This window comes from Nannobrachium achirus, assembly GCF_963921795.1.
Source record: "Nannobrachium achirus genome assembly, chromosome: 4".
NCBI lineage: Eukaryota > Metazoa > Chordata > Actinopteri > Myctophiformes > Myctophidae > Nannobrachium > Nannobrachium achirus.
Window position 1 is genome coordinate 41,506,000 of NC_137813.1, and position 27,519 is coordinate 41,533,518.

General features: G+C 41.7%; 1 protein-coding gene across 1 annotated transcript; it reads left to right on the forward strand.

Annotated features, from left to right (window-relative positions):
* The first annotated feature begins 282 nt into the window (after window positions 1-282).
* Window positions 283-25,833, forward strand: fmnl1a (formin-like 1a). Its single transcript, XM_080723888.1, has 25 exons — window positions 283-726; window positions 7,501-7,584; window positions 8,752-8,841; window positions 10,809-10,882; window positions 11,611-11,694; window positions 12,379-12,516; window positions 13,765-13,873; window positions 14,566-14,642; window positions 14,741-14,834; window positions 16,639-16,713; window positions 17,939-18,049; window positions 18,745-18,894; window positions 19,069-19,170; window positions 19,876-20,473; window positions 21,141-21,265; window positions 21,382-21,590; window positions 21,919-22,153; window positions 22,761-22,829; window positions 22,924-23,004; window positions 23,091-23,220; window positions 23,633-23,796; window positions 23,882-23,983; window positions 24,082-24,177; window positions 25,143-25,245; window positions 25,528-25,833. The coding sequence occupies exons 1-25, from the start codon at window positions 559-561 to the stop codon at window positions 25,599-25,601; spliced, it is 3,342 nt and encodes a 1,113-aa protein (XP_080580014.1). The 5' UTR covers window positions 283-558; the 3' UTR covers window positions 25,602-25,833.
* The last annotated feature ends 1,686 nt before the right edge of the window (window positions 25,834-27,519 follow it).

A 27,519-nucleotide genomic window follows, 5' to 3' on the forward strand; every position in this document is an offset into this window, starting at 1 on the left:
AGTTACTGTTCTGCTTTTTTGTGCGGCTGTGGTTTTCTGTCAGTGAGTGCAGCAGTAGTGTCAGTCAGTGTCAAACTCCTCTCCTTCCTCCCACACCCTCTGCACAGATCTCTGAACTAAAGTTATAGGTAAGAGTGTGTAATTAAGCTACGGGGAGGTGATTTTTACTGTGCCCTAAAGGCCCAAACTGGGTCTACTGCTGTTCTTCTTAGAAGTAGCCGTATACGTGTGGAGAGAAAGAGACAGAAGGACAGTTGAAGAGTAGACATGGAGGCATGAGATCAAACAAATGTGTTTTCTCAGTTGCCCTCTCCACAAGACCAAGACAGGTGCAGTAGACCGGTCACCGGTGACTTGATGTTTCTCTCACTGACAGTCCAAATGGACCAGTAAAAAGATGACCAGCTAAGAAGCTTGTCTGGGGCTTAACTTCTGAAGATTTTTGAACTGGGCAGACTTTTTTTTTTTTTTTTTCACTTTGTTTTGGAATACAAGTGTGTTCTCTGAGGAAGGTGTTGTCGTTTCCCCCCTGACCTGGATTACATTTGGAGACTGGTGATGGGGAATGTGGCGGGGGCCTCTGAGCAGGAGCAGGCTCAGGGCCAACGGGAGGCCAGGATTAACTCTTCTGGTTCTTCTGACCCCACACCGGCCTTCCAGAAGAAGCAGCCGGCTCCCCCGATGCCCCCTGAGCAGGAGCTGGTGGAAAGGTTCAACGTGGTGCTGGTGAGTCACTGGAGAGACAGACACAGACAGATTATAGACCAGTGGTTCTCAAACTTTGAAGGTCTCCTCTTAACTTTGGCAGTGTACAAATGTCCATTTGGTTCCATGGTAGGGTCCATTTTGGTTCCATTTGTACACTGCCAAAGTTACAGACTTGCAAAGGGTCGATTTAGACCCCCATAAAGGAACCTAGAGAGTCCCTCCCTGAAATTCACTTTGAGAGCAGCTGATAAAGACAACAACATAGCATAAAGTAGGCCTATACTTACTTTTTTTCAGTTGTAGAGTACAGTGGAAGAAGGGTTTTTAAATGAATATAGCAAAAAGAGATATTAGTTTGCACTGCTTACAAAGTTCCCTTTCTGCAATGTAATTCTTCTGGGGAGGGTAGAAGTTGTTAAGAGGAAGTTAAGCAACATATTTTGACAAGACAATGACCCTGCGACCGGAAAAGACATGTTTCAACATTATTTCACGTTTCGGCAGTTTCAAAATGTGGAAAACACAGATTGACATAACAATAAAGACACTCAGGCCTATTATTTCAAGTTTCTGCAGTTTCAAAATGTGGAAAACACAGATTGACATAACAATAAAGACACTCACTCAGGCCTATGCTTCTTTTTTGACCAGTCAGTTTAAATTTAATTTAACGTTTTAGATCTTTATATCATGGCTCGGTCCTAATAGAAGAGTGAAAATGAGCAACTGAGCAACATGTTACATAGTAGGTTCAAATAAATAAGTTTCTCTGCAACTGTGCAATCTCACTTGAAACATTAGTAGATGTGATCTGATGTGTAGGCTGAACCTCATGTGTCTTAAAGTGTTTAACAGGAAGTAAAGGAAGTATAGTATGTGGTGGGCGATCATTTTTTCCATGGGGCCACATGAACAACAGAAAATATTGTGGAGGGCCAGGCCAAAAAGCAGTGCTCCCAGCAAGATGTGCTCCCCGCAAACAAAACACACAGCGGTACCTCTGACTTAAACCAGTAAGACTCCCTAATCGGGAGATAAGCGACCGTCAGGTCGCAGCGTGATTTTAGGCCAAAATGTGTAGGAGCAGTGTCCAAAAATGTGTTTGAAGAAATCGGCCTGACGGTGGCGCTATATGGGACAGATCCATGTTGATGAGATGAGTGTAGACATACTGTGTAGCGATTTGCGTGATTTTAGGGCCAAATCTGAAGGAGTAGTGTCCAAAAATGTGTTTTAAAAAATCGGCCTGATGGTGGCGCTATATGGGACATATCCATGTTGATGACATGAGTGTAGACATACTGTGTAGCGATTTGCGTGATTTTAGGGCAAGAATTGTAGGAGCAGTGTCCAAAAATGTGTTTTGCAAGAATCGGCCTCATGGTGGCGCTAGAAGAGGGCCATGTGAGAATTGATGGGTGGAGGTTGTGGTTTGGCAGGCAAGGAGTGTGTGTGCAAAATGTTGCATGGATCGGGGCAACGTTTGCGGAGATATGAGCAGGACAAAAGTGTGACGTGTGACAGACGGACTGACTCACAGACTGACTGACAGACGGACAGCTGGTCGAGTAACTGGGGCGGCATAGCTCAGGGGTAGAGAAACCGTTATTAGAACACGAAGGGTTCCCGAAGGGTTCCCAGTTCGAATCCGGGCTCCCCCTGAGTTAATGTCGAAGGGTCCTTGGGCAAGACTCTGAACCCCACATTGCTCCCGGTGAGCAGGTTGGTGCCTTGCATGGTTTCCTCCGCCACCGGTGTATGAATGTGTGCGTGAATGGGTGAATAATGCACAATCTCTGTAAAGCGCTTTGGATAAAAGCGCTATATAAATGCACCATTTACCATTTACCATTTACCAACTGCGACCTGACTTAGCAGTCCCATTTTTGTTGAAAACCGGCATTCGGCATCGACTTTTCTTTTTTAGCCACTTAAGCCATTTTTGATGGGTAAAGTAAGGCATGTCGACTTGACTTGTGACCAGTCTGACCACCTGCTTGTTATTGAGACAACATCCAATTATCACGTACACGTGTTGATGTCTGCATTGCATCCATATGTACGTGAATAAAAAACATCAAAATAAAAGAAATGCAGCTTTAGTCCAAGCATGAGGTAAAATTAGAAACTGTTTATTTTGCAATTTGCCATTAACCCTACAATGGCCGGTCAGAGTGTACCAAAGGGCCGCGCAATGCCCAGGTCTGGTATAGGGCTACAATTTACAATTTAGGCATTTAGAGCGACTTACTGTAAGTCATTTACAGTAAATAAGGTAAACATATACATCAAATGCAGAGAGACAGTCTAGTCTAGTGCCTTAGTAATCTATCTAGGATCAGGGGTAAACCAATAACCTAGCATTAGTCTAACTCTAAACAATATAATATTATATATAGGCCTATATTATATAATGTCTTTGAACAACAGGAAGTTCCGGTAGGCAGGACAACTTCCTGTTAGTCTCGCGTAGCCAGACAACTATTCCACAATCTCCGAATGCTATATAGAGTCTGGAACGGCAGCTCCCGAGCGGCGAGTATCGGAAGTAGCCGCTGCTGCACGGAACTGTAGTCCCATTGGAAACATAACAGAAATACAATAGCTCAGACTAAGTCATTCGAGCGGCCTATTCTTGTTATGGGTGTATAGTTTAAGAAAACGTTTGAAAACATCATGGAGGTAACACCAATAACACTAGAGAAAGACGAAATAACGCCCCCAGAAATGTTGAAAGGAGACATAATGCTTCCAGTAGGACATGTTATTGCTACTGCACCAAGGGAGCGGTTGCGTCACATCCGCTTTATCTCGCACTCATCGTTTCTATTTCCCTTTGCCAGACTGTATGCTGGGAGCATTTGCCAAAATCGCGGAGGCCTCGCGAGACTAACTTCCTGTAGCCCTGCACTTCCTGTACTTCCTTTTTAGACACTTTCAGCAGTAGTTCTTTTCCAGGCTTTTCAAACTCTTCGCGAGATGCAGATACAACTGGGAAGTGGGAATGAGGTTACAGTAATTGCTATGTGAAATTCAAAATCACCAGCGTCACCAGCGTGGGTGATAGACATATCACCCATATTGATGACATGCAAGTTCCTTGAGGTGCAAACCCTGCCCACATCAACATCTGTTGTTCTACGTCTCACTGTTCCCCATCAGAGGTTCTCAACCTTTTCAGCCCACAGCCCCCCAAAATAATCCTATATGAACTGGCAACCGCTCCCACCCTGACAAGCACTTGGCATTACATTTACAGTAGTTTGACTCGGTTCCACAGGTACATATTGTGAAAATAGCTGATCTACAAGCTCACATAAACGCCTCAACATGAGTATAATGGTATAGAATCCAGTGGTTCTCAAACTTTTTATGCCAAGTACCACCTCAGAAAATATGTGTCTCTCCAAGTACCACCATATGTGTTAATGTGTAGAACCACCCCATATATGCAACACAGGAGGCCAATTTATTCCTTGAATTCATGGAGATTTTTTAGTTTTTGTTGCATTTCTAAGCCAATAATTTGATGACCGGGTCATCAAACAGATTGCATGGGAACTTCCCATGCAAACTGATATTTCTAATGTGATCAATCCATTTTCAAATCCTCTATTAATGGCTAGGTGTGCCCTCATGCTCATTTCAGCACAGCTGGAGAGCCTATTTCAATCAATTGCTTGGTTAGAAGAACTACCTGTACTACACTGTAATATAAATATTTCACTCCACTTATGTACTTATTTTTGGGAAACTCCTCTGAGTACCACCAGAGGGGTGCCCATGTACCACCAGTGGTACACGTACCACAGTTTGAGAACCACTGGATAGAATTAAGGGATTAAAAACTAAAAAGGTCTTAAATTGTCACTTAATTGTCATCTGCGGGCCCTACCAACATCACGTGGGGACCGGGGCCCCTTCTGGGTTTCCCGACCCACAGGTTGAGAACCACTGAGATATAAGACCCATGAAATGTTTACCTTGACCTGACCTCACAGCAAAAGTTAAACATCGATTACTGATTACTTTCTCTTATAATGAAACTTGGTTACTTGGTCTGTCTCACAGTTATTATTTAGATCATCATCCGATCACAATTATTGGAGATACTCACAGTCACAATTATTTTTCGCATAATCATCAGAATCCTTTACATTCAAATGAAAAATGTTAATACATTTAAATTTTCCTCCCCAAAAAGGTTTCAAAGTGAGCTTGTAGATCATGTATTTCCACTATTTAAGGATACAACTACTATTAAATATTTTAGTTTACCCCCAAAACGTATATTTTTAAAATGTGTGTATATCAACAAATCACTAAGCCCTATTTTATGCCTAAAAAAAAGTGAAAAAAGCAGATCTACTAGCTTGTGTTGCATTGCATGCTATTTGTATTTTCACTATTTTTAAATATATTTGAAGCCTAATGACTTTATTTCAGTGTGATGATCTCCATTAGAACCATTCTAATCACATTCATCATGACTCCATCAGTCTACACATCTGTACATAAAATACTTTTGGAAAAACCCAATCCTGGACAAATGGGAATAATTATGGAATTGACAGCCAATTCAAGGAAATTGTGAGGGTTTTACCATAGGGTAGCAGTCTACAAAAAATGACAGAATTTGATAAATATGAATAATAATTTCCGGAATGAATGAATCATCCATCAACTTCCTCACATTATGAAGCCTTCCCCCCTCTAAGAATACAAATGACATATGGTTCCAACATGAAAGAAGGGAATATATTGAGATGACATTCGTATTTCAGAATATGACTACATATTACACATTCACAGTACAATTGACTGTGAATGCAGTGCAGCCAGACACCACACACTCATCCACCAGCCTACTGAAGGGAACGATGGCTGGAAAGATGGCTTAACAATGCATTGAACTCGCTCACTATTGTGCATACTTAATAATAATGATTCCGTTACGCTTTGTTAAACTGAGCACAGCAGGTGTAGCCCCTGGCCAACATTTCCTGCCCAACGGCCTCCGCCTCCTACAAAGTCTAGAATGAAAATATGATCTCACTTCACTTCCCCACACTCTAAAGGACAACATTTTTGCCAATCAGCTCAACTGTGAGTGAGAGAAGGTGGTTCAGATTTTGGGAAACTCATTAGTAAGCAGAACTGTGAACACATTTCTCCTAAGTCTAAATTATTTGTAGAATCGGCCTCAGGTCTTCTTGACTATTAACAATAATAACTTTACTTATATAGCACTTTTCAAAAACAAACCCTAACCCTAACAACAGTTAATATACAACAACAAAGATCAGAAATTAGTTGCATAACTACTAACTAGTACAAGTTCATAAATTAAGAAAAGCTGTGCAATAGAGGTGAGTTTTTGGAAGGGAGTTGAAAGAGGACACTTGGTTGCCTGTCTGAGGTCCCCTGGCAGTGAGTTCCACTGCTGAGGGGCCCGAACGGCAAAAGCGATCTTTTAAGGGAGTTAAAAGATCACAGATACACGCAAGAGCAGTAAAATCTTAAAATCAATTCTAAAAGTCACAGGTAAGCAGTGAAGGGCTGCAAGGACTGGTTTAATGTGCTCATTGCTCATTTCAGAAATCTGGCAGCTGCATTTTGTTTCAGTTGCAATTGCAATAGTCAAGTCTGGAGGTGATGAAAGCGTTAATGGTTAAAAAAAAAAACAGGTTACTGTAAACTTAAGATACATTGTGCTTACTGTATTTTTTCTTCTTTCTTGTCAGTCTTATCACACAAAACCACAATGAGACCCCTCCCTCACCTCTACCAGAGTTTGGTGTTCACTTGCAAAGTGAGGCGCCTGTGTACCCGCCTAGGTGGGGCTTTATTGTGTATGGAAATGAAACCACAAGCTGCTGCTTGAATATGTACAGTATAACTCGTGTAGCCACACATTTTTGTGGTTCTTCCTCCGAACCCCAAATAAACGGTTTGCCAGAAAGGCATATAGGCCTATATATACTGTATTAAAGCTTTACATGAAAATAGTCATCACAAATCAGATTCATTATGCAAATGAGTATCTTAGCATAAACCAGAATTGGCCTTGATGAGGTTTAGTGCAAGAATAAATGTTAATTAGCTTTTGCTCTATTTTGAATCAAAAGTCTATTAGATAATGTGAGTTTAAGAATGAAGTGATATGATATTCTTTTGTTAGACTGTTTTCCTCCTAGCTGGTGAAACTAGTTGGTCCTACTCCAGAAATATTTACATTTCACATCAATTACATTAACAAGACTGCATCTAACGGTGTGGCTTCCTTGTGAATCTCAGTCTTCATGTGTCCAGTCTATGACTTCAGTCACCATCTATAACTTAATATTTGGGCAAACCAGATTCAACCTCCATTGACTGCCATTATGAAAATAGTTAAAAATTAAAGAACACATGTAGGCCCGGACGGCTGGTGTCGCCGTCTGGGCACCTAGGCTGACTCGAACTCGCGATGCGCTGTCAGGCTGACCGTATTCGAGTCCCGATCGCGATGACCTTTGGGGCAAATCGGTTCACACAAAAAACACAGACAAGCAGAGCGTGGGAAAACACAAAACGGAAGTGTCAGTTCTAAGTAATAATAATAATGGGACAGCTGTTCATTTTTACTCTCAAATTAGCCTAACACTCAGGTTTTGGTTTCATATACAGGCAGGAGATGGTGATATGAAATATTATATTAGAGGCCTTTACCTGATATTTAAACAAAACTGAGTCCTACATTTGTGCACTTCTATTTCTGTTGGATTTACTAACCCCCAACTTCTCTTTCAGGGCCACATGAACTTACCCCCAGACAAACTGAAGCTTTTATGTCAGTATGACAACGACAAGAAATGGGAGCTGGTTTGTGATCAGGTACAGTAAAGCCCTATTTATACATCCTCTTACGCTGTCTGAGCTTGTATAGATCCACTATTTTTAGGTGCGAGACACCATCACATGAGTACAAAAGAGCATGAGAGCAAGAGTACCGCAACTATAAAAGGAGTTAATAAGCTCAACAGTATTATTTTCCAGTCTTCTACTGGGGCACTGAAGGTTTGTTTTACAGTTCATAAATACATTTAATCCCAAAACTGGATCTGTGGTGTAATTCATAGCACCATGTTAATACAGGTCATTACTTACTAGAAAGTCACTGTAGCTTAGACCCATTGACCCTGTGGTGGCAACGGATGTCAGAGGGTGGTTTGTGGCTCCTACAGTTTAAGAGAACAAAAAGCTGTTGCGTCACGTGTTGCGTAGCATGTTGCGTATCTACTGTACAGCAGGGGTTCTCAAAGAGGGTGCTGTGACGCCAGTTCAGGTTGCCTCAGAATACTTTGATAATAATCATGTGATCAGTGACATCATGAAGGTGTACTCGTTGGCTTGCAGACAACACATTCATGATGTCACTGTTCACATGACCCCACAATCCATCCTCCAGTTCTAGGAAAGGGGGGGTCACATCTTTCATGGGCAGATGTGACTTATGGAGGCTAGTAGTGTTACTGTAAATAGTAATTAAAAAATCTGCACTTTTATGCATGCCCCCACCAACTGAAATCAAAATCACTAAAACGATTGAAAAACAATCAATCTACACCAACTCTCTTCACCAAAAATAGCAGATCTACAAGTTCACAATGTGTCACATTGTGACGAGTTGTGAGCTTGTAGATCGGCTATTTTTGGTGAACTTTCCACCCAGAATAGGGATGCTGGGGTTCAAGTGGTTAACCCTCAAGTATAAAGTTATCTATTCTCTTGTATGCTAGCTGCTATCCTAGCATTTATATTATAGGATCAATTATGACATGTCTCCTAATTAGATTGTTTCCTTTGGTACAAGGGGGAAAGATTGACATATTTACATAGTGTAATATGACTTAAGATTCTACAGTGTAATTCAGGGGTGCCGTGGATAAAAACATTATTTACAGGGGTGCCCTGAGTGAGAATCACTGCTGTACAGGGTAAATAACATCATCTGTTGAAGACAAAGACTGATTTCCTCCTCCACATGTGCACCTGTCCCAGGAACGCTTCCAAGTGAAGAACCCTCCTTCCATCTATCTGACCAAGATCAAGAACTTCTACCAGGACCAAGGCCTGGGTGTGCCACGCAGGGTCGGTGTTCAGAATAATGTTTTATTCTTTTTTGAACTTTTTTATTTATTCCATGAAGTTCATGATATAATGTTTTCCACCATTTGATAATTAACATGAAATGCAGTTACTTTCAAAATGTATACAGTATAGTATATTACATAATATTACTTATTCGATGTCAAGCTTAAAAGCAATACATTATGCAGAGTGATGTGTTAAATTACTTTTGCAAACACCATAAAAAGAAGTAGGACTAGGCATAACAATACATGGAAGTGGGTAGGCTGAATGGAATAGAGATCACTATTGTAATGGTATTTCTATTAAAATAACATTTTTGTAGCCTAAACTTCAATGTCAAAATGAAAATAATGATGTTATATAATTGCGACCGTCAGGGAGCAGTTTACTATGAAAACCTCCACCGGCCGTCCGTCCGTCCGTCCGTCCGTCACACGTCACACGTGACCATCAACAAACGTCACACCTTTGTTGATGTTTAAATCGAAGAGTCTTGGTCAAATACTTCTGTTGGTTTCTGCACTGATCATTTATACAATTCAGCTGTGTTTGCTCGTGTCATCATGATGAGGTCATAAATCAGCCATGCCCAAATATAGATTTTACGGGTTTACATGCTTACTCAGTTATTCGTTATGTGAAAGTCCTATGACGTCTATGATATCTGACATCATCATACATACATTCCCTTTTATGCCCATAAATGGAGATCCCCTCTGTAGAACCAGCCACTGACATCACTGTAATGTCAGGGGAACCAAATCCCTTTTATGCCCATATATGGAGATCCCTGTGATGCCAGGGGAACCAAATCCCTTTTATGCCCATATATGGAGATATGGAGATCCCCGTGTTGCCAGGGTAACCAAATCCATTTTATGCCCATATATGGAGATCCCTGTGATGCCAGGGGAACCAAATCCCTTTTACGCCCATATATGGAGATCCCTTATGTCATCAATATTAAGCCCATATCTGTGAATATCTTTGGGTACCAGATGTCTCCATATATGGTTAAATGGTCCGATATACATCACTGGCCAGAAGACCAAGAAATGGTGCAACCTCGCCCTTTGCTTTTCTCCCTTAGGCATCTTACTGGTAGGTAGTTTAATGAGGAATGCAGTATGGTGGTAGGTAGGTAGTTATGGCCTTTGATGTAAGATTTTCACTTTCTAGGATAACTATATTTGCTATTCCCAGATGATGCCCTTTTAGGGTACCCCTCATGCCCATATATGGAGATCCCCAGGCTTTACTAATTAACATAAGTTTTATGCCCATATATGGAGATCATTGTCCCAATGTCATCAGATATATGGGCATAAATGGACACAGGCAAACTAGATGGGCTGTATGGATATCCAGATGTGTGATGTAAGTGTTTTATTCCAAATGTGGCACCCCACAGACATATTTCCAGAAACAAAATCCCTTTCATGCCCATATATGGAGATTTCTGATGTCATCAATCCCAGACCCTGTAAAAAACATGGTTGCTATGGTAAACAGTTGGTTGCTAGGGTAAACAGTTGGTTGCTAGGGTAAGAAAACATGGTTGCTATGGTAAACAATTGGTTGCTAGGGTAAACAGTTGGTTGCTAGGGTAAAAAAAACATGGTTGCTGTGGTAAAAAGTTGGTTGCTAGGGTAAACAGTTGGTTGCTAAGGTAAAAAACATGGTTGCTATGGTAAACAGTTGGTTAGTAGGGTAAACCTTCAATGATTTTGACATCTTGTTACTAATCTGTCGGTAGATAATGCCGGTCTTATATAAGGGTCATTTGTGTACGGTGTGATGTCATACTGATGTCAGCAGTGTGACAGGAGATAAGCGACCAACGGTCGCTTATCTCCCGATTAGGGAGTCTTACTGGTGTTCTTAAGTAAGCCACCATCCCAAACACTGTTTCTATTCCACATTCACTCTAATGGCTTATAGATGCTGTCTTTCACTCATTTTAGTTCAGGAAGCGTGTCCAGGATGCCACCCAGGTCCTTAAAGATCTGGAGATATCCCTTCGCACCAATCACATTGGGTAAGCCCTTAAAAGCCTAATTTAAGCTTTGATGACGGTGTCATGCCACGTGTTGCTCAACAACGGCTTTACAGCTGAAAGAAGTGTTGGTGTGATATTTTAAGTGTAAATCGGGCCTACGGCAAGCAGTCACCTCTGCCAGTTGATTTCCTAGTGTCTAGCTGAACAAGAACAAGAACAAATTCTTGTCATAGAATGTACTGTACTAGAATATAGAATGAACACAGCAGCAAGATGTGTGAAATGAAGGTTATCCAATGGAGTACAACCACCCTAAGGACTACAACTGAGTGGCACTATCTGTACCGAGTAGACCTCTAGTCCTAAACAGAGTTGGTACCTTTAAAAACATTTTAAATGCCTTTTTGTATACTATTTAAATTGTTTTGTCCCAAAGTGACTGCAAAAGATTGTTGCTTTTTCTTTCAAAAAGCTTTATACCTGGTACAGTATATGTAACATGTCCCTGTAAACTGTATGTAACACACCCTGTATATGTAACATGTCCTTGACATAATGACGCAATGTTGCATAGCTCTGTTTACACAATGCTGTACCCCCTCCAACTGTATGTACTGTATTTTACCCATTTTCAACTGTCTTTGAGCGGTGCTTCTGGAAGGAGCTAAGCTCCAAGCTCCTTTGAATTGAATTGAAATTTAGTCATGAGTGACTTAAGTTGTCCTTAATCCATTCCTCTTTCTGTTTTTCATCACATTTAAATATAGGTGGGCCCAGGAGTTTCTCAATGAGCAGAATAACGGCTTGGATGTTTTGGTGGAATACCTGTCATATGCACAGAGCGATTCCTCGTGAGTGATATTGTCATTAACCTCTGTTGTCCTGGCAAAGTCAGAGCCATGTAGAGGGAGGGTAACGACAATCACATAGACTTACATTGTCAAGGGAGGATATTCATATAATATTCAATAATATGTTGGCGAACAAACTTATACTGTAGTTCATTGGTTCTGCAGGTGTCCTTGGGTGGTTCCAGGGGGTCCCCGGCTAAATTAGTTCATGTAGCGTCACAATCATTTTTAACCACTTTAACCATGAGCTTGTAGATCTGCTGGTTTTGAAATAAATCATGAACAGTTGTGCAAATCTTTGAATATAAAGTGAACATCTTTAATTCAAATCTTTGCTTATGGTGATCCCTGAAAACATTTTTGAGATGGGATCTGCAGCCAAATACATATCATTTTGGGGGTCCTTCACATGTAAAGGTTTGAGAGCCACTATTGTAGTTGATCTGGAATTAGTTTCTGTGTGCTCAGAGATGATAACCAGAACAAGACGAATGTTTGTTTTATGATGCATACACCACGTGATCGCATCGTGGAGTATCGTAACTCTCTTTCAATTGATCAAAGTGCCCAAAATAGATCTGGCCTTTTCCTTGTGCGTCACCAACATACAAAGGAGCATAAATTGAGTATTTATGTTATGAATTAAAGTATATCTTGTATACATTTATCTTATTTCTTTCATAGGTTTGACGTGGATACAGTTGAAAATGGTGGCACACTATCAGACAGAGGAAAGCTGTCACTGGAGGACTTGCATAAAAGTACTACCAGCCCCCACTCGCATCATAGTATGACCAGAGCTGCCCGTGCCCTCACTGTGAGGTAGGAACCACAGAAGCTACAGGTTCAGTAATGGACTCTATATCAGGGGTCTTCAACAGGGGGTCCGGGGTCCCTAGTGGGTCTTCAGAGGTACTACAGGGGGGCCTCAAAATCTATGTGTAATAGAAGCTTTTTTTCTCCTTTTCTATATACCACTTGAACCCTAGTGTCCTTATTCTGAGAACCTTAGCCAAAAATAGCAGATCTACAAGCTCACAACTCTTGTGAGCTTGTAGATCGGCTATTTTTGGCAAAGATGTTTTGTGTAGAGCAGACTAAGTACAGAGTGAAAGGTCAAGTTTATTAAGTATTGACGGTTCAAGTGGTTAAATATCTGGAAACACAAATGTACATGAACCCAAAATACACTGATAATTGTGCTGTCAAACGATGAAACTATATGGAATCTCAGAAAATGGTTGTAGGGGTCCCTGCTTCATCTCTCTCTCGACTAAGGGGTCCTTGGTCTGAAAACGTTGAAGATCCCTGCTCTATATCATCTTTGATTAGCATCATCATTATTGTTGGTTTTGATATATGCATATGTCTATACTGTATGTAGCTCACTGATACTTACATGATCAAGTACACGATGGTCTTAAATGAAACATATTACCCAAGGGAGTCCACATGATTATGAACTTGATGTATTTCTTTTAATTTAAATGACTCCTCTACACAAACAAATCTGATCTTTTAATTGCACATTCAGGGCTGGATATGGGCATTGTGGGTGGTTGGTCAAATTCCCTTGCACCTAATGTATAAGGGGTGACATCACCTGAATTAGTGTCAGGTACAAAACCCTTTTCTTCATTTAAATTATAAAACAAACTGTGGAGAAAACAGTGCTTAGATCTTATTATTACATGGCATTATATGACGTGTCATGTTTCCAATGTAATTTTTTGTGCTGGTCTTTTTCAACCATCATTTACAGTATGATCTTTTTATTTCTTTACTGAAGATCTTTTTATCCACAGACGACTAGTCCACAATCAAATGCTAAATCTGAGGCAGGGAGCTGCCATTGTTTCATCATTTCCGTCCACATATGTGCAATACTAATAGCTCTCTAAAACCAAAATAGGACCCCTTATCAAACCGCAGGCAACCTCGGCTGAAGATTTAACTACAAGCTTTGCCTGCTGGTTGATTGTGGTCATGAGTCACACCTATCATGGTAGATTGTGGTCATAGTATCTAAACATTTACTTGCATGTCTGATCTGACATGTCACATTTGCAGGCTAGGCAACACTCTAACATACAAGAGTCCTAAGAAGCCACACGCAGCCAACCAGAGAGACGACGTACATGTGTGCATCATGTGTCTGAGAGCCATCATGAACTACCAGGTACTCAACACATACACACGCACACGCACACACACACACACACACACACACACACACTAGGGCATTCACCAAATGTTAGAATATTCGAATATCAAAGTCACTATTCGACGTTGTCGAATATTCGCTTATTTAAATTTTGTTATTGTTTTCTCTTAAAAAAATAATATAGTTTATAAAGCTTGGCCAGATAGGAAGTCATAAGAATGAGTTGTCAATGCCCCTGGTGGATGAATTTGTTAATGCTCAATACCAGGGGTTCTCAAACCTTTTTAGGCCGTGACCCCCAAAATAAACATATTTGAACTGTGGACCCCCACCCTGACAAGCACTTGGAATTTTAGGTATTACATTTAATGTGACTCTGTTCCACAGATAAATATTGTGAAAATAGCAGATCTACATGCTCACAACGCCTCGCAACGCGAGGCGTTGTGAGTATGTAGATCGGCTATTTTCACAATGTTCGCCTCTTGCTGACTTAATATTTGACAGTTTGGCCAGTCCTGTCATATATTCGACAATTCAAATACTTTGAGGTTGAATAATTCGAATACTAAAAACCACTATTTGTGAATGCCCCACACACACACACACACACACACACACACACACACACACACACACACACACACACACACACACACAGGCTTAAGCGCTAAAACACTCATGAAACATTTCTCCTTTTCTTGCAGTCTGGCTTTAACCAGGTGATGACTCATCCACGCTGTGTAAATGAGATCACCCACAGTCTCAACAGCAGGAATGCCAGGTACCTGTGTGTGTGTGTGTGTGTGTGTGTGTGTGTGTGCGCGTGTGCGTGTGCGAGTGTCCACGTGTGCCAATATCTTACTCCATCCTCTGTGACAGAACTAAGGCCCTGGTGTTGGAGTTGCTGGCTGCTGTGTGTCTGGTGAGAGGAGGCCACGACATCATTCTCTCTGCTTTTGACAACTTCAGAGAGGTGAGGCATCGTCACATGCTTTATTTCATCATATCTGTCCATTTGTGCTATTTCTGTTCACACTTCCCTTCCCTGACTACAGCCTGAGTTATACTTGGTTGTGTGCGTGCGGTTGTCACCCACTGAAAATAGCTGACCAACAAGCCCACAACGCTTTGTGCATTGATGTCACGTAAGCTTGCATATCTGCTATTTCCGGTCCACAACTAAGTACTTTGTATCAGTGAGCCAGGGTATCTGTTAAATGACCAGGTTTACATTCATGGCAGGAGTAAAAAGTACACAGGTTTGAGAAGCAAGCAGGCATCTGGCTTCCTTATGCCCCCGTGTGGTTTATCAATGTAAATGCATGTTTTAGGGTAAAGTCCCATTCCAAAGTCCCAAAGTGGTTTACATCCTCAGAAAAGAAAAAACTATATCTTATCAATAAATATTCATTATATTCATCAAGTGCTTTTCTCACACACAAAATGGCCATCAAGAAAAATAGTACCTCAATCTTGGCTCTATCTTTGCCCTCATTTAGAATTCCAGGACCTATTTATTTTGCCAATATATATGCGTAAATAAGCCTGTAGAATCAATCCATCATTAACATGCCAATATGACACGCTCCTAGAGTCAACATGCTGAAATCTCCACACCACTGTTAGAATGGCTCCAGAGGAGGACCCTCTAGTCCACACTTGAAACACATCTTCAACTGTGTTTTTTATTTGTTCATTTTGATAGCCCATTTGATTCGCCCATACATTAATTGCAATGTAAACATTGTAAGCTAGTTTTTGCCATAATGTTATGTCTACAACACAATGTAGGCAATTATAGAATGTAGTGTGTGCTTCTGTGCAAACATTAAGCATAGAATAAACAGCCGGGCGTTATGAGAAGAGCTGAGGAAGAGATAAACCTCAGGCTGTCATATGCATTGTTACATTCCGAATACTCACTTCTATTGTGCACATCAATGACGTTTAGTAGTTTCATAAATACAAATCTTTCGATAGGTTACATATTGATTCAGAATATCTGAAATGGTTTCTATGCACATTAGTTATTTGTCGGTATCATTCGTTCTCCACTTTTCCTCGTCTCTGCCTTGAGGGAAATGCTGAGCAACACACGTTGCGTGTGGTGCTTGCGTGTGTACACAACACACACACACACACACACACACACACACACACACACACACACACACACACACACACAACACAAACACACACACTCAGTCACACACACATGCCAGTGCTTGTGAAAGTAGCGCTTGTGACACAGTGGCATTACACTGCCAGACTAACTTCCTGTTAGTCTGACAGTCCTAAGCTGGGCTGTTATTCAATCAGAGGTTGATTAAAGACATATGCGATTCTTTGTTTTTTGTCGCATTCCTAAGCCAATAATTACAACCAGCGGAGTCTCCTAGTCTTTGAGTCTTCTATTGGTGACTGACCGATGACCCGACATCAAATTAATGGCTCAGGAATGAGACAAAAACTAAAGAATCTCTGTGAATTCAAGACTTCATGGGTTCTGTAATTGATAGAAAATAAGTCATTTTTTGGGTAAACTAATTCTTTAAGTATGTCTTTGATGAGGAGGTGAGTGACAGACACCCCTACTGAGTTGCGTGCACTACGTCACACCGGTTTTCAGTGAGTGACGATCTGAGTATCAGTTTTAGTTATAATATGAATGCTTTAGATATACAGTATGCAGAGTGCAAAAAACGTTAGTACTTTGATGGGTAAGCTTCAGAAACATTTTGTTTGTAGAGAGACATTTAACACATTCTCCTTCTCAGGTGAGCAGAGAGAAGAACCGCTTTGAAAAGCTGATGGATTACTTCTCCAATGACGACAGCAACATTGACTTCATGGTATTTTAATCTAATTAGTAATTAATTAATGTCTAGATCTCATCTTGTGTCTAGATTAGGCCAAGTACCAAGTAAGTCTTTCTTTGGGATCCCAATCAAAGACAATCTTTGATCTCTGATTTCGTCTGATGATTAGGTCCAGAATTCTGTATTTTGGATACAGAGAAAACTTTTTTTTTGAGCGGTGGTAAACCGCTCCTAAGAGTGGCTGTGCGTGTGTCTGTAGCCACCTTTCCTCAGTGTTTTGCCATAGCAATGTGTTTTCCTTAGCGTTTTGCCATAGCAAAATGTGTATGTAGCCATATTACATCATATTACATCACCAATTATCTGTAGCCACTATCTGTAGCCACTTTTCCTCAGCGTTTTGCCATAGCAATGTGTTTTCCTCAGCGTTTTGCCATAGCTGTGTGTGTGTGTGTGTGTGTGTGTGTGTGTGTGTGTGTGTGTGTGTGTGTGTGTGTGTGTGTGTGTGTGTGTGTGTGTGTGTGTGTGTGTGTGTGTGTGTGTGTGTGTGTGTGTGTGTGTGTGTGTGTGTGTGTGTGTGTGTGTGTGTGTGTGTGGCCATATTACATCACCAATTACATCCTAGACTTTTTTTTCCTTTTTCCTCAGCGCTTTACCATAGCAATGTGTTTTCCTCAGCGTTTTGCCATAGCAATGTGCGTGTGTGTAGCCTGTATTACATCACCAATTACCAATTGAAGACGTTATGCAAGCACGACCACCGTTCACTTCACATTGGGTGTGATTTTTATTTGTATGTGTAATGAAGATTAGATTGCCTGCAACGCCCTCAAGGACCCCTAGTTGTTCCCCGACCCCACATTAAGAACCACTGGTCTAGATAATGTCTGAAACTATGCCAAACATAAAAGGAGGTATCCTTGGGGGTACAATCTGTTAAGGTCATCGCACTGTTTGACACAGACAGCATTTTTTTACGTGTAAAACATGACGTTTTTTTAAAAAATAGGTTACCGCCGTGCGACTAAATCAGGTATTTGTGTCAACAGTGCACTACTGCATTACTAAAAATGACAATGTCCTGAGTTTGAATCCCAGTTTGTGACTAGTGTTGCATGACGCCCCATTTGTCTGTCTGCCTGTATCCACTGTCCTGTTCAATACAAATAATGCCTTGACATTTTTATAATTTGTTTACAAATGTGAGCCCGAAGCTGTGGTTATTAATTATAAATTGTGTAAATCCCACTGTCACCAGGTGGCCTGCATGCAGTTCATAAACATTGTGGTCCACTCAGTGGAGAACATGAACTTCCGTGTCCATCTGCAGTATGAGTTCACTCACCTCAATCTAGACCAGTATCTGGAGGTAAGCTGATGTGTGATTCTGATGTTAACTCTCAGAGAGGCCATTAACCCATTCAGAACGGGTACACATTATTGTGCATCATTATTTTATGCTTTAACTATTGAAAAATAGCAGATATACAAGCTCACAGCGCGGCACGCTGCGAGCTTGTATATCTGCTATTTTTGAAAAATCTTGAAAATTTGAATTTCTACCCGATTCTATAAGTGTCTTTTGAATCCTTCTAAGATTTTTTTAAAAACCCTATGTTTCTATGTCAGCAATCTGGCTAGCCATCGTCAAAGAAAAGGTCCTTTTCACTTAAATGGAGCTCAGTTAGTCTGTTCTTGAGAGACCACTGTGTCAGTGGTTCTCAAACCTTTTCATGTGAAGGACCCCCAAACTGATATTTATTTGGCCACGGACCCCCTTCTCAAAATATTAAGTTCCAGGGACCACCCAGAAGCAAAATTTGAGTTACAAACGTTCGCTTTGAAAATACATATATTCAAAGATTTGCACACATTTTCACGACTTTTTCAAAAATAGCAGATCTACAAGCTCGCAGCGCGGCACTCGGTGCCGCGCTGTGAGCTTGTATATCTGCTATTTTTCACTGGTTAAAGCATTCAATAATTCTAGGCCTAAATTAAACTCACAGATTGTATTCCGTAATCGTACGCGTGTTCTTTGTGTCTGTGTGCGGACATGATCAGACTCTGAAGCAGACGGAAAGTGAGAAGCTACAGGTCCAGATCCAGGCCTACCTGGACAATGTGTTGGACGTTGGAGCCCTGCTAGAGGACGCAGAGAACAGAGGAACAGAGCTCGATCACGTCAATGAAATGCAGGAGCACAACGTGCAGGTTAGCCATGAACATGCAAGCTGAAGCCCGATTTATACTTGGTTGTCGAAAACAGCATATCTAGATCGTCAATCTCTGGTGCACAGCCAAGTCTAAACCTGGCATAAGTCCCTACTTTCTGTCCCTTTATGTATATGTAATTAAAATCCTGTGGGACTCATGTGTTGTTTCCAGCTGAGTGAGAGGCTGCAGGAGACTGAGAATCGGACTGCAGAGAGAATTGCTGAGCTGGATACTCAGCTCATGCAGAGCGCAAAGGAGAACGGGCTGCTCAAGGTAAGTACTGCCTCATGGTGGATGAACTCTGCATGTGCAGCCTGATGAGCGTAAACACTTAAACATGCATATTCTGGGGGGAACTTAGCCCAACATAGCCAATCTATAAGCTCACAGTGTGTCAACGTGTTGTGAATTTGTAGATCGGGTCCTGTTTACTAAGCCTCTAGAGGCTTTAAGACAGTGGTTAAGTCGAGCAGAGACAAACCTGTCTTGAATTGAAGGTTAAAAGGGTGGTTTGTTTCAGTTATTCAGCAAGTAAGTAGCATGTGACCCATAGGTCAGGATGCTCTCCCTTGTTTCCGTAGCATCAGTTATTAAGCAAGTAGTATGTGACCCATAGGTCAGAGGGCTATCTCCGTTCTATAGCATGAGGCAGCTTGACGTACAAGTACATGATGCTAGTATGTCAGAGGGACATACTAACCCCTGATGCTTAGTGACCTACCAGTATCAGTCTGGACACAATAATTAATTGGAGAGGGAGTATTCAGAATTTCCAGCTATTGAAGCACAGAACTGCCTTTATATCTTGATGAGATTGTGTGTGTGTGTGTGTGTGTGTGTGTGTGCGTGTGCGTGTGCGTGCGTACTCGATCTTTAGATCCACACCTTTTCGGGGGATTTATTTTCATCCCCGTCGGGGGTTTATAAATGGCATTCTAAAACCATCCCACCGTCTGCTGTTGTGTATCCTTGCTACAGGAAAGCCTGCGGGAGTACAGTTCTCAGGTCAGTTCCCTGCAGCAGAGAGAGAGAGAAAGAGAGCTAGACAGGGAGAGGGAGAAGGACCGGGAGCGTCTGAGCCACACGTCAGCCCAGAGGTCCTCGGAGTTGGAGCAGAAGGTCCAGGAGCTGCAGGACAAGGGGCTGATCCGTCTGGGGCGCTCTCCCTCCGGGGCCTTGGACATCCAGGTGGTCCCTGTCACCGTGGTGGAATACGTCCCTGTAGCGGCCTCCGCTCCGCAGCCCAAACCCTCTGAAAGCGACACTCCTGATTCTGCTTCTTCGCCGCCGCCCGTCCTCCCTGCTCCTCCACCTCCACCACCTCCTCCTCCTCCTTTGCCTGGTGGTGCAGTGGTGGCTGCTGCTCCACCACCCCCACAGGCAGCTTGTGTTCCTCCACCTCCACCTCCTCCACCCCCTCCTCCTGGAGTAGGCCCGCCCCCTCCTCCTCCTCCCCCTCCCCCGCCTGGGTTTGCACCCCCACCCCCACCTGGGGTCCCACCCCCTCCTGGAGCACCACCCCCGCCGGGACCCCCGCCTCCACCCGGAGCGCCACCTGCCCCAGGCAGTCAACCTGGTAAAGAGATTGGCTGAGCACCAGCCTGCGTTATGAAACATCATGTACAATCATAACGCCATCAGTCCTGAAGGCACTTCTTAAATGCAGGGTTCCCACGGTCATGAAATTACTGGAAATTGATCAAGGGTCCTGGAAGGTCCTGGAAAAAAAAGCTTTGAAAAAATAACATTGGCCAAATTGTCAAATATTAGAGGCAGAAATTGTGAAAATAGCCGATCTACATGTTGCGAGGCGTTGTGAGCATGTAGATCTGCTATTTTCACAATAGAACCGTGTTATACACAATTCCTCAACTCTTAGTGCTTTAACTGGGTCCCCAGTTAAAGCACTAAGAGTTTCCTCAACTCTTAGTGTTTTAACTGGGTCCCCAGTTAAAACATGATTATTTTGGGGGTCACGGCCTGAAAAGGTTGAGAACCACTGGCATACACTACCTGTCTTTGGGCATTGCGCATAGGAGTAAGCGACCTGTTATTGAGCTGAATTATTGTTATATAGTCCTGGAAATTGGGTTAAATATTCTGGAAAGGTTTTGGAAAAGTTTAGGAAATGAATTATTAAAAATGTGTGGGAACCCTGCACTTCTTAAATGTATCATTGTCACTATTTATACTCTTTCTTTCTTTCTTTCTTTCTTTCTTTTCTTTCTTATTTCTCTCCTCAGCGGCAAAGAAGAGGAAGCCCATTGAGACCAAGTTCAAGATGCCACTGTTAAACTGGCAGGCGTTGAAACCCAACCAGGTGTCAGGCACAGTGTTCAGCGAACTGGACGACGAGCAGGTGTTGGAGGTGAGATGAGTCATGTCCTCCATTCTCCACCCAATAATATAGTGCTCATTCTTTCACTCCCTACCCTTGATACTTTCTCTCTCTCACTGTTGTTTTTTTTCTTTCTTCTTTCTTAGGAATTGGACATGGATCTCTTTGCAGAGGCATTTAAGACCAAAGCCCAGAGTGCGCCGAAACCTGTGTCCACAGTGAAGGCGTCCATGAAGGTGGCAAAGAAGACCTCCACCAAGGTGTCCCTGATTGAGGGCAACAAGGCCAAGAACCTTGCCATCACGCTACGCAAGGCAGGGATGAGCCCAGTGGGCATCTGCACTGCTATAGAGACGTATGGACTTATCTCACTATTTTTTATCCTCACAGCTATTATCATATCATGTTATCAATATTAACCACTTAAACCCTATACACCTTGTTGATCATGGTCCCTCACGGGTCTATACTTGGTACCCTCCTTTTTTCCCTTGACACCAAATCTTTTCACAGAAAATAACTGATCTACAAGCTGACAACGTGTTGTGATGCAAGGCGTTGTGAGCTTGTAGATCTGGTATTTTCACTGAATGTCTATTTTCGTCAAATGCTTGCCTATTATGACATGACAGAATCTGGTTGTTACATGATTTTGCTGATCCTGTACCATACTGTCTGTCCAGCTATGACCAGCAGGCTTTGGAATTGGACTTCTTGGAGCTCCTGGAGCACTTCATTCCATCAGACTATGAGCTGAAGCTACTGCAAAACTATGAGAAAGGGGGCCGTCCGATGGAGGAGCTGTCCGATGAAGACCAGTTCATGATACGTTTTGGCAAGATTCCTCGTCTGACTCAGCGAATAAACACCCTCACCTTCATGGGCAATTTCCCAGAGACTGTAAAGCGCCTGCAGCCGGTTAGTATGTCTAGAATGTTGAGAAGGGACACTTGATCCAGGGTTCCCACGGTCATGAAATTCCTGGAAATATTTTTAAATTAGAAAAAATATTTTTCCAGTACTGGAAAAGTTTTGGAATTGATCAAGGGTCCTGGAAGGTCCTGGAAAAAAATAGATATGCATTCTCTTTCGTTGTTGATTTTGTTAATACTGAAATGACAAATTAAACATTGGCCAAATTGTCAAATATTAAAAGGCAGAAATTGTGAAAATAGCAGATCTACATGCTCACATGTAGAGCATGTAGATCGGCTATTTTCACAATAAAACCGTGTTATACAAAATTCCTCAGCTCTCTTCAAATATGATTATTTCGGGGGTCACGGCCTGAAAAGGTTGAGAACCACTGGCATACACTACCTGTCTTTGGGCATTGCGCATAGGAGTAAGCGACTCGTTATTGGGCTGAATTATTGTTATATAGTCCTGGAAATCGGGTTAAATATTCTGGAAAGGTTTTGGAAATTAATTGGTAAAGATGTGTCTGAAGTCTGAACCCTGTTGATCTAAGGTTTGAGGTTTATTTTACAAAAGGAAACCTGTTTTATTTATCTCTCATCCACAGCAACTGAACTCCATCATTGCTGCATCCCTGTCCATAAAGTCTTCAGCCAAACTAAAGAAGATGTTAGAAGTGAGTATAGTAGAGAGCACTGCAGGACGTATATGGTGCACTCCTAGCAGTGAGCGTGTATCTAATGTTCTCCATCTCCTCTGTTGTCCTGCAGATCATCCTAGCCTTTGGTAACTACATGAACAGCAGTAAGAGGGGAGCAGCCGGCGGGTTTCGCCTGCAGAGCCTGGACCTGGTCAGTTCCTTCGTTCTTCCTTCAAAACGCATCTTTGCGCGCGCACAAAGAACTCTCAAATAAATATTGTCGTTTCTTTCTTTCAGCTGTTGGACACAAAGTCCACAGACCGCTCCCAGACTCTCCTTCACTTCATCTGCAACATAGTCCAGGAGAAATACCCTGACCTGATCTCTTTTCACTCAGAGCTTCAGTTTTTGGACAAGGCTTCTCTAGGTACAATATACCACCAAAGTCTAAAGTCACACCTGTAGTCGTAGCAAAAATATATAGGTGTTTAAAATGTGTGAAAGTAATGTAAATATGGATGTCAGGTGGAAGGTGGTTAACACTTTTGTTGTATTGGGCACTATGTACATTTAATTCATAATCTTTTAATAATAATGTTGTCATAAAATCTCAAGACACACCTGGACTTTTCCCCTAAAGTAGACATGATGGTAAAACCCTGACTTAATTTATCCACATGATGAACCCTAGCATCCTGATTCTGGGCTCACAACACGTAGATCGTCTAATTTAGCTGTTGATGCACAACAACGTATGTAGGGTTTAAATGATTAACTCTAATAGTATAAACCTGGAACCGTAATGACATTGCTACTGGTTTTTATTTATTTTTTGCCAGTCTCCTTGGACGGTATTCTCCAGGACATCCGCTCATTAGAGCGGGGAATGGAGATGAGTAAGAAGGAGTTCTTGGTGCAGGAAGACAACGCAGTGTTGAAGGAGTTCATCAAGACCAACAGTGAACAGTTAGACGCTTTGATCAAAGACGGCAAGGCGGCGCAGGTTGGTGGTTGGGACGACATGACGCAACTCCTCATAAACATACAGAGTTTCTTGTGCTATCTCACATTCCCTGTTCCTTCTCCAGGAGGCCTATGGCTTTGCGGTGGAGTATTTTGGAGAGAACCCCAAAACCACGCAACCCTCAATGTTTTTCCCCACATTCGTCCGCTTTGTAAAGGCCTATAAGGTGAGGACGTGTCCCAAGGCCTCTGGTGCTCTGAAGTGTGTTCAAACGCCTCAATCATCTGAACTTGTTTTCTGTGTCTGTTTATTTTATTTACCCAGAAAGCAGAACAGGACATTGAGCAGAGAAAGAAACTGGAAAGTGAGAGCAATGAGGAAAAAGTTATCCAAGCAAGTTCTCCAAACAAGGCACAACAGGTAGTCAATTATTGTTCCACCCCTTGATGTACAAATATTTTCCTTTGTGTGTGTGCCTTTTCCTTCCAATTTTGTGTTTATGCCAATTCCGATTCCCTCGTTTAGTCTTGTCACTGATGACTGTTACTGGTTGGCCTTCTGACTGGTTGGTCCTAGGATGGTATTGAACATCCACATGCCTCCTCCGATACACATGGCACTTCTTTTCACCTGCCAGTGAGGAGTTTCAACGGGAGGACATAGCACATGCAGAGGAACAATCTATTCCTCACTGTTCAACACCTCTGCTGACAGGCACCCTTGACGCCGGAGGCACCGCCAAGGATTCCAACCTTAGTCTCAGCGGTGGTGGGCAAGAACTTTACACCCAACGCTGGTTCACTTCCAAAATAGGCCAACTTTCTGTGAAAATAGACAGTCTACAATCACACAACCCATCGTATTGTGGCGCTTGATTGACGTGTGAGCTGCAAATACTATTTTCGAGGAAATAACATTATCCAAAGCAACCAACCCCTAACCTTTTTAGATTTTGGAATTGGCTTTAACGACACAAACCCTAATATCCCTATTCTGGTCTGAACATTCTAAAAATAGCAGATTCACAGGCTGTGAGCTTATAGATTGTCTATTTTCAGCAAACAGATGTGGTGTAGTGTATACTAGCAGACTTAGTACAGAGCCCAGGGGGACCCCAGTCAGCTAAGTATATAATTGCGACGGTAGGTCGCATTTAGTATGAACACCTGCAGATCATGTCTGTCCGTGCGTCACGCCTCATGTTCAAGACATCTCCATATATGGAGCTGGCCAAGTGGCCAATACCTCTACATCTGACCTCACAGACTCCAGATATGGATATAGCTGACCTGTTCTGACATCACAACGATGACTCGACCAGCCAGATTAATTGTGACCGTAGGTCGCACGGTATCAAGGATTACAATTGTCTTGTTTATTTGCAGTCACCCATGATGCCCAAGATGGACCTGATGGCAGAGCTGAAGAAGAGGCAGCTGAAGCCCCAGGTGGTCCCCAAGGATGGGGGTCTGGAGGACATCATCACAGGTACTGCAGCAGAAGCGTCTCTCAAACCAAAACGGTGTACTTTCAACTGAACACATTCATTTGAAAATGTATCATTTTTGTTAAGCAAAATAAATGTTTGCCATGATGCTGCGAGCTCTCCCTCTGTCTAATCTTCTGCTGTATGATAGCGTTGTGTGCCGAAAATAGCAGATCTACAAGCTCACAATGCTGCACAGAGCAGCGCATTATGAGCCGGTAGATCGCCTATTTTCTGAGTATAATAAATCAGGTCTAAGTCAACTTGTCTGTGTTTTGCCTCAGATCTGAGGAACACTCCCTACAGGCGGACAGATGGCCGGAGAGCAGCAAGATACGGAGAGCGACAAGATACCTGAGCCAAGACTGTTCTACTTGTAATGGACAAGCAGAACACAGAATATGAACAAAGATGTACTGTACATATATCAAATTACATACCGTATGTAGGTTTAGAGAAGAACACTTACTGTATCCCCCCCCCCCCCCCCCCCAAAGAAATCATTTTATTGTAAGTAGAGTTTTTAACAAGGCTTTGTATGTTAATGTTTTTAGTACTTTATCATTGCCAAATAAAACAAGGGCAACCTAGAGGCATCCCACTAAGCACGCCGTCTAAAAGTGGTCAAATAGTGGTATAGATGTGAACGTTTTTTTGTCGTCTAAACGTAGACTAGACGACTAATAGACGTCTAATAGTCGTCTAAATATAGACGGTCTGCATTTAGACGACTATTAGACGTCTATTAGTCGTCTAGTTTAAGTTTAGACAACAAAAAAACGTTCAAATCTATACCACTATTAGACCACTTTTAGACGGCGTGCTTAGTGGGACAGTTGAGCCACAACATGCCGAACTTCATTGTACTTTTATTCTTTTATGTTATCCACAATAGGAAACGTACCGGTAATGCAGGAAAACTGAACTGAGATGGTCTCATCCTTCTACAATTATTAATACTTAAACTGATATATACAACAATGCATTAATCAAGTATTGACATTCTGGATCTTGACCTTTCTTTGTCCATCAAATTGCACCATATGAGAAATTGAGTTTGAGATGTAATATAGAATTATGGATTCATTATTTTAAAATGGGTTTGTTTTCATTTGTTTTGGTTTACCTGTGTTTTGTCTTCAATGAAGTGGTGTGGGGTTTTTAAATTGATATATCATATTGTTGCTGAAACGTGTATCATTATTTCATGTTGTTGTTTTTTTTTATATATATAAATTAATCCTCTATTTTAAAGGTTTAATGTGGTTAAGACAATCTGTGTTTTTTATAAATATTTAACCAATGAAAGGAAATAACACAAGTGTAAAATAATTGCAATGGATCCATCTTAATACTTTTTCTATTTACTGAAAAGTAATGGTTTACACTTCACAGCGGCAATATTATTGGTCTATTCTTTTCTATTGTGTTCACTATAAATGGGCGGATCACTCGGTGTAAAAAGTACGCTATAACCGGTGGGTTTTCTGGTTGGGGTGCAGTCAAACATTCTGAATCATTCTAGACTCTCATCACTCCAGGCCACTTTCTTCATTTTCATTATTACCATCACCATCATCACATCAGACTGAACATGTCTGTGTCACAGATACCAACACAATACTTAATTCTCTACTGTTGTAAACATTGACATGGCACACCTATTTTTCTTTCTCTGTCTCATGAGAAATCATGGTAAATAGTGCATTTATAAGGGAGCCTTTATCCAAGGCGCTTTACAGAGATTGTGCATTACATTCACCCACTCATGTAGACATTAGTTTTCAGCCGCACCATGCGATCGCTTGAAACTATTAACTAGGCCTACACATGCATTGTTCTTGTACAGTATATCTGTTTGTACTGATCATATTTACTGTACTGATCATAGTTTCTTAATAAAACGTTACATGTTGGACAATTTGTTGAACTTGCTAGTATTTACCCGGATTGTTGAACAGAATGCAGGTTTACCAAATGTAGTTGTCCTTTTTTTTCTTCTTTTTAACAAGGCATAGCCTACCCTTCATAGAAATTGTTACATGATAGAAAGATAAACTATGACGTGGTCATTTTAATTGTTCTCTACACCAAGACTCCCTTATCGGGATGTATACACAAATTGGCCTTTAAGTGGCATTGGTTCCCATCGGCCACATGAAAAGAAATTACATAGTAGATGTAATTTCCAGTGTTCTGGTGAATTTTGGGGGTTTGGCACCTCCAGGAGAAATTCCCACTTGTTTTGTTGTTTGTCTAATAATAAAAAAAAGACA

Coding starts and splice junctions, on each gene's coding strand:
- fmnl1a (XM_080723888.1), top strand. CDS start 559: ATGGGGAATGTGGCGGGGGCCTCTGAGCAGGAGCAGGCTCAGGGCCAA. Junction 21,591..21,918: donor ATCTGCACTGCTATAGAGAC/GTATGGACTTAT, acceptor CTGTCTGTCCAG/CTATGACCAGCAGGCTTTGG. Junction 23,221..23,632: donor TTTGGACAAGGCTTCTCTAG/GTACAATATACC, acceptor ATTTTTTGCCAG/TCTCCTTGGACGGTATTCTC.